The sequence below is a fragment of the Mauremys mutica genome, chromosome 7, assembly GCF_020497125.1.
Source record: "Mauremys mutica isolate MM-2020 ecotype Southern chromosome 7, ASM2049712v1, whole genome shotgun sequence".
NCBI lineage: Eukaryota > Metazoa > Chordata > Testudines > Geoemydidae > Mauremys > Mauremys mutica.
The window spans coordinates 103,531,196-103,550,639 of record NC_059078.1 but is presented as its reverse complement, the minus strand read 5'-3'; the positions used below and the strand labels follow the sequence as shown (position 1 = coordinate 103,550,639).

The window sequence follows — 19,444 nt, the reverse complement described above, 5'->3', positions numbered from 1 at the left end:
CCTGAAGAGAAGAATGTAGCCCATACTATGTAACATTTACCTTTAACATATAACAAGCTTAGGGGAAGACCTTTAGAGCTCAATCACGTCTAAGTATGTTAAATAAACAAGAAAATGAGTAGTAAAAATCCTAAGAAGGAAACCTAATTTGACAAACACCAGCTGTTACTCTCTCAGACACTATGTATTCAAAAATTAAGCAATCATTAGCTTATTATGTCATTTAGCGAATGTTTTCAGTTCATGTGGAAATCCTTTAGGCAATAAGAGCCAACTGGTAATTCTGCGAAAATCACTATTTGATCAGAGCTGTCACTTTAGGCATTTCACACGTTTATAGCATTTCTTTTTCCAAATGAATTTGGAGACTAAAGGAACCCTTAGGGCCAGATTCTGGTACATCTTGTGGCCATTTCCCACATGCCTACTGGCATAAACCACCTGAAGAGCTGGCAGATGTGGCTATCTAGGGATTCCTCTGGCATGGGAGAACCTCTCCTGGCTATATTAGGCTATACCTCTCCTGCCCCCAGTGGAGGGGGCTTGGCCAAGATAAAATTGGAAAGTCAGTGCCCCCTGTGTTCTGGTGATTTCTGGCAGCTAGAAGAGTCCCTTACATCCATGTACATCTCACACAACTTGCAGCCGTGCAGAGGCTGCTTTGTGTTGTGCATTATGGCTAAGTCAGAGGACACGAAGGTGTCTTTATACCACTACCCTTATGCCCCACTCCACCACTGAGCTTGGTACAGAAGGGTCAGATCTGAGACTCTGACCCTTGGTTCTTACTATACTCCAGTATATTTCTAAAAAAGGTAAAGTAAACCAGTGGCCAAATTTAACACAGGCATAAGAGGAGTCATTCCACTGAAGTCAACAGAATTGTGAATGTTTTGAATTTAGCTGAACAGGAGAGTGGGCTGTGTGAGTAAAGAGATTTCCTTTAGTATCTATATTTCCTAAGCTTGCACTCCCCTCTTTGTTAGTCTTTGTTTGCAATGCAGATGTAAGCAAAATATGTTGCCAAAAAAATAGGCTTTACAACATTAGTAACATATACCAAGTGTATACAGTAGTCATTTCAAGTAATTTCTGTTATTCCTGATGTTAGTTCTAAGATATTTTCTATTAAAAAAAACAACAAAATAACAACCACACGTAAGCCATATATAAGCACATGTCCTTGTTAGTACAACAAGCACATAGGCCAGAGAAACACTAGCAAACACAAATACCAAATCTTTGATATTTCAACTTGCAACAATTGAAAGATAGATTACATCTACCAGGGCCAAAAAGGAAATATTCAAAATTGGCAAGTCAAACCATCTGATGACAATGATTTTGTTGTGGTTTCTAACATTTCCTTCTGGGATCTCATAGGCCTATAGGTTAAGTTAATCAAATCCTCATCAGTAGTCTGCTCTTGGATAGAGAATCTGTGTTTCCAATTCCAGGGATTTTCTGCTGTCACCAAACACAACAGAAAAAAAAATCCTATAACTGTTCATGGACTCTGACAAAGTATATAAAGAAAAGAGACTCTTCTAAATTTCCCAAAAGGCTGTTATTAAGGAGGGAGAATGTTCTCTTCTAGCTTGATTTTTTTCATTAAAAAAGGATTCTACAACATAAAGATACAATTCTCAACATGAGTGAAGGAAAGGAACAAAACAATAGTATAGGAACTAGAACAGTGGGCAAACTAAGCCATGCCATCATCTTCTTAGCGTATGTGCAATGTGCCTCAGATGGCACGTGACCAGAATTATCATCAAATTTGGTCTGTTGTTTGGATCATTAGCTTCCCTGGCCCAGGTTGGGTACTAACGGGGAGTGTGACATGAATGCTGATCCATGCCCCCAGCCTTGCCATGAGCACATGTGGGTGAAATTAGTGAAGTGCTAGAAGTTTTCAAGACTTGAGCCCTTTCACCAATCAATTAATAAAGTTTTGGTGATTTCCCTGCCTTTGATGGAGTTTACTCTCTCTCTGGACAGTATTAAATCATTCCTGGAAGAAAGGGCATATCTAGGGATCCTAATACATCGTTCAGATAAAACTTTCTTCTCTGGAACATATCAGATTGTGCCAAACAGATATTTTCAAAAACTTTTCTTAGAACCACTGCTATAAGGTCAACACAAAGATACTTCAAAAGTTGAATAATGTTCTACACTATCATCAATATATGTCTGAGAAACAAAGACTAAGGCTTTTCATTGATGTTCACTTCTAAGAAGGTTTTTTTAACCTACAGATGCTTGCTTATCACAGAGGATTTCTATTTAAGTGAGAAAACCCATTAATATGTTGCACAGTTCTTTGCCACACCTCTTTACAAGCAGACATCCACCATCCTGCTACAAGATGTTTACCACAGGTTAAGGGGAAAATATTTGTGGGAGGTTTTTGTTTAAAATGATGGCAGCACACTTATGTGTGAAACAACTGAAGAACAAGATAGCAGGAGTAGCCATAAAGACATGAACAAAAAAGGACAAGAGAATCAACCTAAGATTAAAGAAAACAAGGGAGTAGGTAGATAACCCAGGTTCCACAGCAGATACCATTTGATCCCCAAACATCCATTATATAGGCAAATACATGGTAAAGTGTCTAGACACACAGCAGCCTAAGACTAACTGTTCCTGTTAGACCTGCTTCTTTATTCTCTCACAGGATTATCTATGTAGTTTTGGGATTCAGTAATTATCCCTGCTTTCCTATTCTTGACCTATGTGCCTCATGTCCGTCTGACAGTTCACACATCCTGAAGTTCTTACTACAGTGCATGCATGGTGTGTTTAAAGAATGAACCACTACTCTTAGAGACCTACAGGAATAACCAGCCTGAGGAGCCACACAGCACGCCACAGATTGTGCTCCATTTAGGTCATGAATTATTTCATTTTTTCTCTTCCACAATAGCATACTTTTTCCATTCACAGTGACTTTGTCCATGACATACAGACAATAAAACAGGATTCTGTGCTGCTGTTTTGTCTCCCCAATGTCCTCCCCAACCTCATGTTCCTTTTATGACTTCTTTCTTTGCAGCCATAAAGGACATATCAGAATGTGCTCTCTCATTACTACTACTATTAACAAATAGTTAAAACCATTACATTTCTTCTTCAGGATCAACAAAGAGGGCTGTTTCTTTTCTTTAACAAAACAGAAATAAGGATTTTGGATGCCACTGGAATTTACAGGTTCAGTCCTATCTGAAAAGGGGCAATTCCAGCTCTTCTTTTAAAAAAAGTTCTTTGTACTATAGAATCTCACTGTGCAAATTAACTGATTAAACTCATTTAAAAATGTTCTGCAGTTTTACAGGCTTACTGTCTTTTTTTTTTTTTAATTCTGCCTACAATGGACTTTTATAAAGATCTTTCCCATAAGATCTACAGAAAAAAATTAAAACAGCAAAATCAAGTCATCCAAAAAGGAAAGTAAATTCTGTGATTGCATCAACCAGCAGAAGTGCTGGAACAATTTTTATGGTGGGGGTGCTGAGAGCCATTGAACCAAACTGTAAACCCTGTTTATGGTGGAAACTATTTCATGTCAGGGGGTGCGGCAGTATCCCCAGCACGCCTAATTCCAGCACTTATGTCAAACAGTTAAAAGCCTTTGGAATACTTCAGTAATCTAGGAGGCATGGAATATCTTAAATATAGCAGCATAGTGCTCCTTGCAACTTGCTTTATATCTGTTCATTAGGATTGGTGACATATATGGGGTTTGCTTTTAATTTTGTTTTAATTTGTGTTGCAGATTCCCATCCATAGTTTATTTTTTTTATTAACTGCCTCACAGGGACTGACTTTTTGTATTAAAATGGCATTTTCTTCACTTTGATGAGAGAATTAGTCGGACTTTAATTTTGCAGTCCTTTCTACTTCACCGCATATCTTCAAAAGACGTCTGATACAAATAGAACTATGTTTCAATGTGCGTGTGTCTGTACTTACACACAACCCCTCCACATGTAGTGATAATAGCTTTATAACAAACTGTAAAACAATTGATACATTTTACAACTCTAAAACATTTCTACAATACTTTTTTTCTGTAACATATATTGTATACATGTTCAACAGTAGAGTGTGGAAGGAAATATCAAGGACAACACTTGTAAAAAAGTGAAAAAACACTTTGAAACTGCTAAATCTTTATGTATAAATTATGTTTAAAAATAATTTAAAATATTTTTCAAGCCTTATAAATATATTTGTAGCAAATGAAAGCACTATAAAATAAAATATCACTTAAATCCCTTTAGGATTATAAATGTATTAACTTTTAATGTACAGTTGTTGACCTTTTTTAATTTAACACATTGTACATAGGAGAAGATATACACCCGATTTTTTTTAAAGATGGAGTTTTATTTCTTTAATTCATAAAACCAGTTTGTTGAATGTATTTCCTTGTTTAATAGCTTGAATCAAGGAATTATAAACAGAATAAACAAAGGGCCAGATTCCCCTCTCATACCCGCCGACCACATGCATAATGTCATCATGTGGCCATGCATATTGCCATGTAATTCCTCTTGTTTTTGAATTTACTAAGTAATTGTGCAGCAGAATCCAAGATTTCATTTAACAAGGAATTATGTCTATCACTTATGATTGTTAAGACACCTGTAAAAATGTGAATCTCAAGTGATGCAGTGATGTTTGCCTGATGTTTTCCACAAAGGTTGCCATATTTAAGGTATTCAGCACACACAAATATACAGGGCCAGATCTAGGGTTTTTTGCCACTCCTGGAATTGTGCCGCCCCAAGCACATGTTTGGTTTGCTGGTGCCTAGAGCCAGTCCTGCTAATATAGTAGCTGGAAAGGAGCCGTGCCTACTTGCAAAAATATCACAATCCTAACATACGATTGTGATATTTCCTGAGCTAACTGCGCCTCTGACCTCTAGGTGGCCTCCTTGAGGGCACTCCACTTTGGCTTCTGGCTATTACATTTCTCAGGGCAGTATCTTGTGATCCTCTCCCTCCAGACTAGGGACCTAGGTCTGCAGATTCCTGTAATTCGCATTCAGGTCTCACCTTCGTTCAGTACAGGCAGTCCTATTCTCTCAGGGGAAATGACAGGGTTAACCACTGACTAGCCAACTCTTGTAAAGCAGAGTACTATTTATTCTGAGAGACAGATCTGGCAATTCCTTGCAGTATCTTTGGGAGATCTCACTGAATTAAGTTTATGAATAATTTTGGGCCAGGGATTGTATGATTGATTTCACGGGGGAGAGTAACTACACTTCCTCCAGGAACAGGGCCGCCCAGAGGATTCAGGGGGCCTGAGGCAAAGTGGGGGAGCTTGTACTCACTGGGCGGCACTCTGAGTCTGCGACAGTGGCATTTCGGTGGCGGGGGGCCCTTCAGTCGCTCCATGTCTTCGGCAGCACTGAAGGACCCGCCGTTGAAATGCCGCCGTTGGGTGAGGAAAGGGATTCTCGGCCAGGACTCGCGGGGCCTGGGGCAAACTGCCCCACTTGCGCCCCCCTCTGGGTGGCCCTGTCCAGGAACTAAGAACAGTGGGGAATGATTAGGCAAATTCACTCTGGCTGTAGCACCTCCATAAGGGTACCACCACCTGGGAATGCTCGCATATAATAGTTCAAAGTGGATTCTTCTGAGACCAATAGACAAAGAAAGGACTTTTGGATAAATAGCTTGAATTTAAACTAACTCAGGCCTGCTTTCTGATCCCATCAGGTCTCAGGGTCCAGCTATCACCTGTGTCTGGGCAGGGATCCTTGTCCGACTGCCTTCTGACCAAGAGTCTTAAGACCACACAGTCCCCTGCCATATACTGTGGTAACCCCAGAAAGCCAGTCTACCTAACAGCCAGCACCTGTGCTTTGCTTTCTCTCCAAGGGCTATGACCAGCATGGCTAGCAGTTACAAGTTACCACAAAGCTCTCTCTCAGCACAGACATTTTTTCTTAGGATAAAAGCATCACAGAGAAGACAACAAATCAATACCTCCTTACAAAACATAGCACAATCTCCCATCTACCATCCAGAGATCCAGTTCCAGAGTGTTTGAACCATGTGATTGCACCCTTAAGGAATATGAAGGAAGCCGAGCCTCTCACTGAGGAATGCAGTTAAGAGGGACTAAAAGAGGTCTAAAGAATGGCTCACTGTTTTACTGTGACATCATCCTTTCGTTTCCTGCAATCCCCTCTCACTTATTACACACCTTCCAACTTTTGCAACAAATGAAGCAGGGATCCACCTCCTTCAATACACTGCCCTGATTCATCCTCAGAACAAGTCCAACCTACTATCTCCCAGTCCACTCCATTTTTCCTTTCCATCTCCCAGTTTCAGCCTCATTGCCCAACCAGTCCCTGTCTCTCACACCTGCCACCCAACTCCCAGGCTCTGCCCCTCATTGCCGTCTCCTTGCCCAGCAAGTACTACTCTCCTTCTGCTCCCAATCTCCTCATCCAGCCAGTCCCAATTTCCACCCCCATCCACAAACTCTTTGTCCCAATCTACTCCGTTCTCCCTTCCCACTGCAGATCTAGCTGTTGCCACCCTTTGAACCAGGCCATTTCTTCCTCCATGCTGCCTGGGCCCAGCAAGCTCCATCGATAGCACAGGACAGACAGGCTCACTGCTCTCAGTTTAACTACCCAGACCTGGATCCAGCATGGCCTATAACAGCAATTGAAAGGCTGGAACATGCTCATTGGAGACCAAATTTTCAGGAAATTTAGCAGCTAAAAATGTAAAAAAAATCTCTACTGAGCATGTGTGAACTGCAATTTTTCAAAAGCTTATAATTAGCCAAATAAGGGCAGATTTTTACAGGGGCAGGAAAGAGTGTACCCCTGAAACAAAGGACACTCCTTTGCCAAATTTCAAGTCCATGGTCTAAGGCATGGAGATGTTAGAACTGTTCCAAGAAAAAGTCACTAGAATTTAACATGGGCAAAAAAAATATAGTTTTCCCTATCTTTGTTCTTGGAAACAGATGAAATATATTAGTTACTTTTTTTTAAAAAGAGTCAGCAAAATTATAACCTACTGAAGACAGGGTCTTAGAATAGGAATAATAGTGACCATATTATGGGAGGGGCTGGAAACATCTTTTATTAATATGTTCCATCTAGGATCTTAAAGCCTTCTGCATACTTTACAAAATATGAAAAAGGATATCCCTTTTGATATTTCCCTTCAAGCAGATGAAAGAAGCCGAAGATTTGCTTCTTTGAGCAACAGTGTATTGATGGGAGAGCTAGTCAGGAATTGTCCATTGGAATGATTTTGCAAATGAAAATGCAATTTCTGCAAAACAAATTTTCTGTGGGAATATTTTCCTTTTGATGAAAATAATTGATTTTCCGTTGGGAAAATTAAACAAAATATTTTATTTCAGGTTGGTTCAGCCAAAAATCAAAACATTTCAAATTTGGAACTGATCAAAAATGTTTAATCTCAAGTCAGTTCTAAAAACCATTAAACCACAGTCACACTGCCTTACAGAAATGGTAGTTCTAGCCCCCATTTTCTCTCATGGGCCAGGCTCTTTGGAGGACAACATCTCCCACAAAGTATTTCTTCTGCATGGTGCATCATGGGAGCCACATGACTAGATGCATTACGGGAGGCGCAGTCTCACCAGGGAGCCTTGTCCATATGAGAGAATGGTGGCCAGAACAACAACTTCCATGAGACAATTGGGAAATGCAGTTTAATGTCAAAATGAGGTTTTACAGTCCAAAACAAAAATTTCTCAGAAATGCCAAAATGTTTCATGACTAAACAAATGTGGAAGTTGTCAGAATTTTGCTCAGCTATAGTGGGATGGGTGGATTGAGACATTATATCATCATTTATCTAACAAACCAACTGAAGCCCCTCCACATGTCAGAGTGTCACAGGTTCCCAGACAGCCTAGCTGAGTGTTTGTCCAGTTGCTTAAGACGAGCCCTATGTGTTGGCACCCAGCAACATTGCATCTGCATTTTCTCTTAAGGCTATGAGGGATTGTAACTCGCTATATATTTGAGTTTATTTGTACATTTGCCTGTACTGATTGTAATCAGCAGTCAGGTATTTTGGGATACTTCATAACATGGAATATATTACTTCTGTTTAAGTAGCAGCAACTCTGTTTCTTAATATAATGAAGATATATTTCTATTTCTTCACAGCATGCTATATGAAAGGCTTATTCAACAAGATTTCTATGGAAAGCCTTTTTGAACACTAATAAAAAGTGTACTGCTTTAAAAAAAAAAGAAAAAAAAAGAACAAAAAAGAACATTGCCTGCAAAACAGTGACTGAGAAGCAAACCTGCCAACAAACCGTAACCACACAGCTTGAAACATTAAAACAATTTCAATAATTTTAATAGTAATGATATGAAACAGGGGATATTTTTCCTCATGCTCCCTCTTCCCCCCCCCAAAAAAATTTCTCACAAAAATCCCAAGGAATTTCTAATAATTCAACTCAACACATGGAACCAGTTCTGAAGACCATGACCAGCTTAGACAGCTAATTCAAGACTCCTGGAAAGACTTCCAGTGTTCATATAGCTTTGGCCTTGTCTCATCCCCTAAGCGAGGATACAAGTAAAAGCAGGCACATCCGACTCATAGCAAACCAGCCATGACTTTATTCCATATGGCAGACTGCACAATGTAGTAGAGAAAAATATAAATCATTTTCCTTGCAAAAAGATGTAGACATTATATCTGCAACATAAGATACAGGATAGTGCTTTGTCTAGTGGAAATAAAAAAATAAACAATCATTTCGAGTGAGAAAATAATGTGTCGTTATTTTCTTTAGATAAATAAAATTGTAAGTGCATAAATTCAAGGTTTTGAAATCCATTTTTATCTGCCAGGGAATAATAACCAATTACGTTTCTTCAGAACAAATAATACCTTCCAGTACCTAGTATGTGCAACTGCCAAATTATTTGTGTTAGCACTAAATTATGCGTGTTAGCATTTACCAACCCCCAACAGTTCATAGTTAGGCTAGGAAAGATTAGATTTTTATCAGTAAATATCAATTTCACTGTATAACCACAAATCAAATATTTCTATCAATAATAGAAATGTACAGCTAGACAAAGAAAAATACTGCCTGAGAACTTATTAGCTTGATTTATGGCTATTCATTTTGTATATTTTGATATGTGATCTTGACAATGTGTTTTAATGGTTATAAAGCTATAACTTTGTGAATCTCAAGGTTTCCTGTCAATAAATAATTGTCTGACTTCCCTACTGCCTGACACTGCACCCCCCACCAGTTTCCCACAACTGTGAAAGAAAAAAAATGCTTAAAAATCAATATTATCCATCAAAATTATAAAAAACAAAAATCGAATCCCACAAGCCTATTCTTAATGAATTTTCTTTTTTCATTCTAAAATGACCACTGAACTGAAGAAACAAGGACATTGTTACTAATAATTGACTCCTGGTATGGATCCAATGTATGGGCTTGACTGGACAAGAGTCTCCCAGGGCTTTTTTTTTTTTTTTGGTGCGAGGGGGAACACAACAGAAAACCATTCTGATCTAAGTAGGGCCAGCATCTTCCGCAATTTGCAACTGAAGCATCTGATTCCAGGTGGTGTGGGTTTCCATTTCCTTTTATAGTTCTGTGTCAAGTAATCTGAAAAGTTAGGATTTGCAATGCAATAAAGGCTCAACCCTTCTGATACTCAAAGCAGTATAGAGTAAGGTGGCTTTAGCAACACTAGACCTACTTGTAATGTCATTTTTATTTGGCAGCTTAAGATTTAACACCTACTGCAACTGGAGAGGGCAAAATGGTGGAGAAAACAAACACCCATTTCTTGTTGGCAAACACTATTTGCTGTCCCTACATTGCAGCTTTCCTAGTGGATAGAAGTTCTGCTGTGTGCCACAGCTAGAGAGGATAGAGAGAACAGTGGGCTTGCAGCAGGTTTTAAGAGCCCACACTAGCCAAGGCCTTTGCATTCCCCTTCCCCACCCCACTTTCAACCTCTGCATTGTGTGCATGCTCCAACAGTTCAGTCCAGGAAAGATTAGACAACATTTGTGGCTTCAGTAGAATGCTATTGATTTCCACAGTGACAACATCTATTGTTTCTATTGTGATAGCATGCACAGACCTTAAATAAGATTGGAGCCCCACTGTGATGGACACTGTACAAATTACAGCTAAATGAAAATGTCTATCCTGGAGGGCTTAAAAGACACAAAACAGATGAAGGGTTGAGGATAAGGAAGACATACAAGCAAATGAATATGGTGAAGAATTGGAACAACTCTGTTATTTTTCTTTCTTTTTTTTTTTTAATTGAAGGTAGAAAGAGGGTGAGGAATGGCAGGAATGGGTAAATTAATAAGAATGAGGGAGTAAGAAAAGAAAGGAAGGAGAAGAGGAATAATCCCTATAATAGCAATAGTCAGTAGACAGTGTTTTGTAGGCATTGCAGCAGAGGTGAGTTTTAAGAAGGGAATTGGAAAATAAGGCAGGGGATGAATGAATTATAAGAACATAAGACCGGCCATACTGGATCCATCTAATCCAGTATACTGTCTTCAGACAGTAGCCAGTGCCAGATGCAGAGGGAATGAACAGAATAGGACAGTTACTGTGTAATCCAACCCATCATCCAGTCACAGCTTCTGGCAGTCACAGGCTTAGGGACACCCAGAGCACGGGATACTGTCCCTAACCATCTTGGCTAACAGCCATTGATGGACCTATATACTCCATGAACTTATCTCGTTCTTTTTTAAACCCAGTTACACTTTTCCCCTTCACAGCATCCCCTGCCAATGAGTTCTTCTGTACTTTGTGTGAAGAAGTAGATGTTTTCAGAGAACTAGTCACTATTACTCCAAGATCTCTTTCTTGAGTGATAACAGCTAATTTAGACCCCATCATTTTGCATGTATAGCTGGGATTATGTTTTTCAGTGTGCATTACTTTGCATTTATCAACATAGTGAGATCGCTTTGTAACTTTTCAAAATCACCTTTGGGCTTAACTTTTTCTTGAGTAATTTTGTATCAACTGCAAACATTGCCAGCTCATTGTTTACTCCTTTTTCCATATGGTTTTATGAATATGTTGAACAGCACTGGTTCCTGTACAGATTCTTGGGAGACTCTGTTATTTGCCTCTCTCCACTGTGAAAGCAGACCATTTATTCCTACTCTTTGTTTCCTAGCTTTTAACCAGTTACTGATCATGAGGACCTTCCCTCTTATGCCATGACTGCTTACTTTGCTTAACAGCCTTTGGTGTTGACCTTGTCAAAGTCTTTCTGAAAGTCCAAGTACAACTATACCAACTGAATCACCCTGTCTATATTTGTTGATACCCTCAAAAAATTCTAACAGAGAGGCGAAGCATACTTTCCCTTTAGAAAAGCCGAGTTGACTCTTCCCCAACATATCATATCCATCTATGTGTCTGATAATTGTGTTCTTTACCACAGTTTCAACCAATTTGCCAGGTACTGAAGTTAGGTTTACTGGCATGTAATTGCCAGGATCACCTCTGGTGTTTAAAAAAAAAAGAAATTAACTCTACATTAGCTACCTTCCAGTCACCTGGTACAGAGACTGATTTAAGCAATAGTGAATACCAGCTGGCCCTGGTGACTTATTACTGTTTATCAATTTGTTCCATATCCTTCCCTATTGACACCTCAATCTGGCACAGTTCCTCAGATTTGCCACCTAAAGATCATGGCTTAGATTGAGAATGTCCCTCACATCCTCTGCAGTGAAGACTGATGCAAAAAATTAATTTGCCTTGTCTTCCTTGAGTGCTCCTTTAGCACCTTAATTGTCCAGTGGTCCCACCGATTATTTGGCCGATTTCTTGTTTCTGATTCACTTAGTTTTTGTGTCTTTTACTAGTTTCTCTACAAATACTTTTTTGCCCTGCCTAATTATACTTTTACACTTGACTTGCCAGAGTTTATGTTCCTTTCTATTTTCCTCAAAAGGACTTTACTTCCACTTTTTAACTGATGTGTTTTTGTCTTTAACTGCCTCTTTTACTCTGTTGTTTAGCCATTTTTTTATCCTCTTATTGTTTTTTTTGGTGGGGGTATATAGTTAGTTTGAGCCTCTATTATGGTGTTTTTAAAAAAAAAGTGTCAATGGAGCTTGTAGGCATTTCACTCTTGTGACTGTATCTTTTAATTTCCATTTAACTAGCTTCCTCATGTTTGTGTAATGCCCTTTCTTGAAGTTAAAAGCTATAGTGGTGAGTTTATTTGGAATTTTCTCCCCTACAGGAATGTTAAATTTAATTATATCAGGGACTTTTCCTTCTGCATAAAGGGCAAAATAGAAGAAAGTGCAAAAGTATTTGAAAGTGAAGCTGACTGGTGGATACTAAAGGCTGAGAACATTGCAGAAATAAAGGCAGGGGTTGGCATCATGTTAAGTTATTAGAGGAGCATTGTTGAATAGTGTGAAAGGTTTAAAAGGTGAAGACAAAGAGGTGAAATCCTGACCCTATTGAGATCAATGGCAAAACTCCCATTCACTTCAGTGGGGACAGGATTTAACTCAAAAAGCTTAAGTTTGGAAATGAAAAGGGAGCCACTGAAGGTGCTGATTGCATGAGGTGAGCAGAGCAATGAGTCAGGCAGATTATCTTGGCAGCAGCATTTTGAGTGAACTTGAGGGGGGCAAAGATGCAGTAGTCCAAGCCAGATAGGAGGAGGTTACAATAGTCAAAACATGAAATGAGGACAATTTGGAAGAGAGTTTTAGCTGTTTGGAGAGATGGAAGGCTGTATTGTGTAGGAAGTAGCAACATGTTTTAGACACAGCCTGAATGTGTGGGCCTGGGAGGGCAGTCAAAGATGATACCCAGGTTGTGCGCACCAGTAACTTGGAGGAGATGGAGGTGCATGCCGAGCCAGAGAAAGGAGATGGTATAGTGGAGGGCAGAAAAAAGGGACTGTGGAGAGACTCCAACGATGGCTGGAAATGTACGTATCGGATTCACTGAAGGAGAAGTAGAGCTAAGAAGGTGGCACAATTAAATGAAGAAAGAGTGAATTTGTAATGGAGACACTCAGCATGATCAGAAGACTTCTGCCAGACACACGGCACAAGAACAAGAGCTGAGAAAGTGAAGTCAGTGGAACTATACTGATTTACTCCAGCTGAGGATTGGCCCTGTGTGTCTATTTGAGTGCTAATAGTAGACTAGATCCTGTGGTCTTTATTCATGAAAAGAACTCCTAATTAAATTTAGTGTAGATGGTCCAGGCCTCTGGTCCAGGATCTTGGGGGATCCACAATGACAGAAATAGATGGTCCCAATCCACCTTTGCAGGGGCGGCTCTAGGTATTTTGCCACCCCAAGCACGGCAGGCAGGCTGCCTTCAGCAGCTTGCCTGCAGGAGGTCCCCTGTCCCGTGGATTCGGAGGCATGCCTGCAGGAGGTCCGCCGAAGCCGCAGGACCAGCGGACCTTCCACAGGCATCCCACCGAAGGCAACCTGCCTGCTGCACTCGCGGCGACCGGCAGAGCGCCCCCGGTGGCTTGCCGCCCCAGGCACGCGCTTGGCGTGCTGGTGCCTGGAGCCGCCCCTGCACCTTTGATATGATAATGAAGAAACTCCAAGAAATGCAAACATGGCATTTCCAGTCCCCATGAACAGAAATAAATTTAACAGAGATACAGAGGGTCCAGGGGGCAGAGGGGGCGGGGAGGTATTTCTTAATGAGTGTGAATTTCGAAAGCTCCTAAGTATGTTAGGCACCTAACTCTCATTGAAAGTCAATGTAAATTAGGCACCTAATTCATTTTGGTGTTTTACAAAATCCCATTCATAGACTTCAATGGGAGCTGGAGCAGACTAACTCCAGTAGTTTACATTTAATTACATTAATATGAGTTGATTGTGAGTTTTACTTAAGTTAGCACTACAGCATTAGGCCCTCTTTGTGTATTACTACTAGGAGGTATTTATAGACAGAAGTCACCAGAAAAAAAAAGAAAAAGAACCCAATGCTACCAGTTCCTAGACCACCAATGCATGTGGGAACCAGTATTTTACTTCCAAATACACTCCATCAGGCACTTATAAAAGCATCCATCAACATGGCAGCCAGCCACAGATATAAACTTCAAAACAGTGCATACATTTTTGGGACACAAATTAAGTAAAAGGCATCCAGGTAGAGATGCATAAGCAGTATAATTGTTTTGCCCATCAGTATACTTATTTATGGTCCCTATCATCCATTATGGAAAGCTGAACAGCACTAGAGCTGATCAATAATTAATAGTGGCAAGAACAGAAGGCAGCTTATTGTAAAGTATTATTAAAACCTTTGAAATACAGAAATTATTTGAATTCTTCTGCTTAATTCCTAAGTGCTGAATAAGATTAATTGATAATTGAAATAAAAAAGTCTGGCAAACAGACAGAAAATGGATTTTCCCCTCATAATAAATCCCTGCATTATCCTAAAGAATGTTGCCTTATTACATTCAGCAGAAAATTGAGAAAATTCAAGAAGGTAGAAAATTACATGTCTACAGTACAGTTTCAGAATAACAACAATTCCATAATAATGAAGGCTAGGATAGCTATGGTTTTGCCATTATTTAAAATGGCATTAGCTTTGATCTCAGTAAGACAGACATTTATTTAAAAAGTACCTTGTTGGTTTTTTTTAGTATCTACATTTGTGCTTCAATTATCTTTATTCTAATTATTTGTTTATTAGTGTTTTCTATGGGGCAATTAGCATGTTAGATCAATACAACAAAATACTAATGAAAGGTCACATCCATCTTTTCAGCAATACATTTTCTGGCCTTTTCTGGGTATAAAACGTAGCACTAGCACAAATATTATTATACCGTCAGCAGCTGTAACATACCTTATTTATGTAGATTAATGGAATTTATTTCATGCATGTTATCTTGCATAAGTTAGTTTTAATGAACTGATGGATCAATTAGTGTTCCCTATTAATAATTAACTGTCTATACCCAGTCTATATCAAATTCTAAAAATAAGCAACTAATGTTAAAATTACACATTAAATATTATGTCAACAATCTCACTAGTATGTTTGAAAATAAACCAAGTCATCATTGGGCTGGATATACCCTCGGTCAATGGAGTGGGATTGCTGAGGAATCTGGGTTCTAATTTTCCATAAATTTATACTTTTTCTTTCCACGTCATTTTTTAAAATTTAAATAAAGGTGAAATGTTCTTGTTCTGGATCTTGTTATCAAGGTTACAACCCAAATGGGAATTTTGCCTGAGAAAAGAATTCAGGACTGAAGCAACTACCTAAATTAAAAATAAGATCAATAGAATGAAAATGGATAGTGAAAAAAAGTGTTCATAATTATTTATTACTAACCTGGTATGGGCTGAGGTGTTAACACCACTGTGGGAAGAGGCCTTGAGGCAATAGCTGGCCTAGATATAGCCATAGCTACTTGATTTGTCATTAAAAGAGGCTTCTCGTGTCCCTGGAAGATTCTTGATTCCTCAGGATGTATCCACGCTGAATCCAGAGCAAATGCATTATTTAAATATATCTGCAGAGGATAAATAAAAAGTATGTTGAAGTTGAAGATAATATAGTTTCATTGCTTATTGTTTTCCTGTTTTTTAGGTCTTTGATTCAAGCTGTCATAGGTATATATACACATGTTTATACCATAGATCATGTCCTAAATCATGAACAGCCTTATAAGTACATGAACAGTCTTATATATAGATTGATTTATGCTTCCTAACTATTGGGAGGGCATGGTTATCTAACAAACAATCTCATAAGGGGACTATCCAGTTTAGGAAGTACTACCAAACCAAAAAAAAAAATCCAAACCCCACAATATGAAAGAATAAGGCCAATCCTACCCCAGAGATAGCTATGGCAGAACAAATGTATCTACAACATTTAGTAGCCCAAGGTTGTTCCAGTGAGGGCTGAGAGATGGAGGAGGTGAAAAAAGATAAGACCATCCTATAGTTACTCATATGCTTAAATTTACATACATGCCTAGCTGTTTGCAGGATCAAGGCCTGAGGTTGCAAATACTGCATGAAATCCTGGCTCCACTGAAGTTGATGGCAGAACTCCCATTGACTTCAGCTTTGCTAGGATTCCAGCTGCTGAGTCCATTTCTAACAAATTTATATAAACATGCAGTTGATAGCAAGGTGTTGCAAGTAGCCAAAATACGGAAAACACATCAAAACCACATATTTTGGGTAGTACAAACATATTTTACCTGACTTAATATAGAACTAATATTAAAGTTATTTTAGTCCTTTTCACTATTTAAGAGAATTGTTGATTTATACCTTTAGAAATAGCCTATTTATTGATCAACTTTTTATAGCATTAACTTTTCTACAGGATTTTTGCTTGACCTAGATTGCTGACCTTCTGCATGCCTTCACAGTTTACAAAACTCAATGTTTTCCAGTTGTTATGATAAGATCTTAATATAAAAATGTTCCAAGTAAAGTTCAGAGTTACCTTGCAATTAGGTAGTCTCTTATCTCTCCAACTTTTCCTGGCATGAGGTGGAATAGTAGATGTGTATACATGTGGGAAGATAGGAACAAATTCCACACTAGAAGAAGGTGAAAATCCTATAACTGGAGAATGAGCTCCAAACATCCACTTAAAAAAAAAGAAAATAAAAAATTAAATTAATTACAAATATTCTACAATAAATCAACCAATGTCTGTACATACTGTATTAAAAAGGTGAATTTCAAGCAAATGTAATGTATCAACCTCTTTAGTCTAAACATTGGGTTTAAAAAAAATGTATCAGTCTCATGTATTGTGTGCCACTCAAAGCTACACTGCTATAGAAATCTACAAATAGAAGGCTCAGAGTTAGAGTACCTAGTCAATACTATTACTAATCAGCAATGAACTGGAAAAAAGTCACATATAAATAGAAAATATCATCATACAAGATAGTGTATGTGTTTCTGTCTCCAGAGGCAATGGACAAAACAAAGACAAGGCAGAATGTGTGATTTCCTGACTCTTGAATTCTTTGGACAAATACATTGATATTGTACAAACATTTCTGCATTTCAATCAAATTTCCTCCCACTTCAAAATAATTGCTGTTATCCTTCCATTAAACACAAAAGCATGTAGCTTTTTCTCCTGCTCACCCTCTTTCCAAATCACTAAGTTCCAAGAGACATTCACAGCTAAAATGCTTGACTGGGAATCTCTAAATGAAATTAATCTAAGATTATGGAGTTCAAAGTTTTATGTGAAACAGCATTAAAAATACATCAGAAGTGCTAAACTACTATGAAATTACATAGCTATTAATATCTAATACATTAAAACTTAAGATTAATATTAAAGCTGACCAGCAAAAGTAATTTTAAGTGGCCTTACAACACTGACAAAAAATTGAAACATTCATCAAAAAGCACCACTAAGAGGTATTGCTTACATTAATATGGTTCAAAATATCTTAGTGTCTATTGTATTTATTATATATATAGGAGACACTGAATTTAATGGCTTATATTGTTAGAGTGCCCCTTCATTACCAGCCTGCTTTTTCCATAGCAAATAGGAAAAGACCAAAGGGTTAAAGAGTGAACAAGACAAGCCTTAATGAGCCAATTCATGAGCCGTCCCCCACCCCCTTCTTTTATTAAGAAAAAAAAATATTGCAGGTAACGGGTTTCTAAACATTAAGGGGAAAAAATCTAGTTCCTAGACATTAAATACCTCTAGTGGCAGCATCCTGACACTACAACATAAAAACATGTTGCAACGGCATCCAGTTGTATTTTTTTATTTATATTATGCATATGGAAAAGCCTTATGGGACATTCACAAATATTATAAAAATAGGACTGTTCAGGTGATCAATGCCTTATCTCTTCTAGTAGAGCGATATTAAAAATGGCAAGGCAACTTTGTTTTAAAGCAAGGAGGAGAGACAGGCTTAAGTTACTTGGCTGAATGAAAGACCCTTATATCTTTATCTTTCACTTATTTAAATGGAGTAATAAACGCTATTCCTAGCCTGCCCTTTCGCAGCTAATATAAAACAATATTATTTTCTACGGAAAATAAATGCCTCTTCCTGGAACAAATACACTGGAACCGACCAAAGACAGCCTTCAGTTCATTGCTCAGCCCCAGCATTAGGGTTCTCTTTGCAACGCAATCAATGCAATCTCTGCTCTCTCAATCCTCCGCTTTTTCCAGTCGAACTCTCATAAACTGTGTTATGCCACTGACCAACTGTATGGCCCAGACTCTTACAGAACATTAACTCTTAGCACATTCGAGTCTGACGGCGGGGATTGCGGTTCTGTACGTTACAAACACACGGTATGTGGCTTAAGAACGAAGACACACGCCCGGAATCCGAAATAAACTCCGATTAATAGTTTATGCGGTCTCCCCCTGCCTTTGAAGTCTGACACAGCCGGTGCAGTTACTAACGGATGCGCAGAAACTGTGTGGGTCTGCAACAAACGGGGCTGTGCGGGGTAACTTCAGCACCACCGCGCGTTGGACAGCAGGCAAAAGTTCTGCCCTCGGCTTTCTGCACGGGCAGTCACCACCGCATCCCCCCTGCGCCCCCAACCTGCGCCTCGCCAGCGTGGCTTTTACTGGCCCCGAAAATGACACGCACGAACTTGCGTGGATGAAGTCGGCTGTGCTATTCTAGCAGCACTTCGGGAGTCAAACACCCGGATCGGGAAAGAGCGAGGCGAAGGGAACCGCATTCATTACCTGCCCATTCAGGAAGGGATACTGGTGCACGGCAGGGCGCTGATCTGGCGCAGAGGGCACTGAGAGAGGCAGGAAAGGCTCGCAGGGGACTTGCCAGCCGGGAAGCCCCTGGAGCAGAGGAGCAGGGTGGGGAGGATGTGGCGAGGAGAGCAGAAGCGGAGGGGGCACCACCCCGGCCCCACCTATCCTGAAGAGCCCAGCCGCACTCGGGACCATCCAAATCCAGGGAGGCGGTGGGGGCTCCGCATTCATCTGCCAGAGGAGAGGCTGCTGCTGCCGCTTGGCTCTCGGAGCCGGGAGCATTCTACATGGCACGGGGCCGTCCCTCCGCTCGCGGGGCTCGCCGCCGGGACGCGCAGGGGCAGGCAGCAGCGGGTCCGGCGCCGGGACAGCTCCGCCGAGGGCGCGATGCCCATCCGTGACCCCGCGGGCTCTAGCGGCTGGAGCAGCGGCGGCGGCGGCAGCACCAGAGCCGAGCGAAACTCCGCTCCATTCAGCGGGGCTGCTGCCGGCAGGCTCCGCCCTCTGCCCGGACCTCCCTCCCCTTCTGCTGATGCATAGCCCGGCAGGAGACACCTACTGGGGCGGGGGTGGGGGGGCAGCTGGTGGCAGGTCTCAGGCAGCGTCGCCACCGACTCCTTC

At 40.0% G+C, this 19,444-nt stretch overlaps 1 protein-coding gene across 1 annotated transcript in view; it reads right to left on the bottom strand.

Annotated features, from left to right (window-relative positions):
* TCERG1L (transcription elongation regulator 1 like) overlaps nt 1-19,054 on the bottom strand; it is a 207,924-nt gene extending 188,870 nt beyond the window's left edge. The window contains exons 1-3 of the mRNA XM_045025211.1: nt 18,803-19,054; nt 16,547-16,693; nt 15,416-15,596 (exon numbers count right to left, since the gene is read on the bottom strand). Of these exons, the coding sequence (XP_044881146.1) occupies nt 15,416-15,596; nt 16,547-16,693; nt 18,803-19,054 (580 nt within the window). The remainder of the gene's footprint in view (nt 1-15,415; nt 15,597-16,546; nt 16,694-18,802) is intronic.
* Nucleotides 19,055-19,444: the final 390 nt, after the last annotated feature.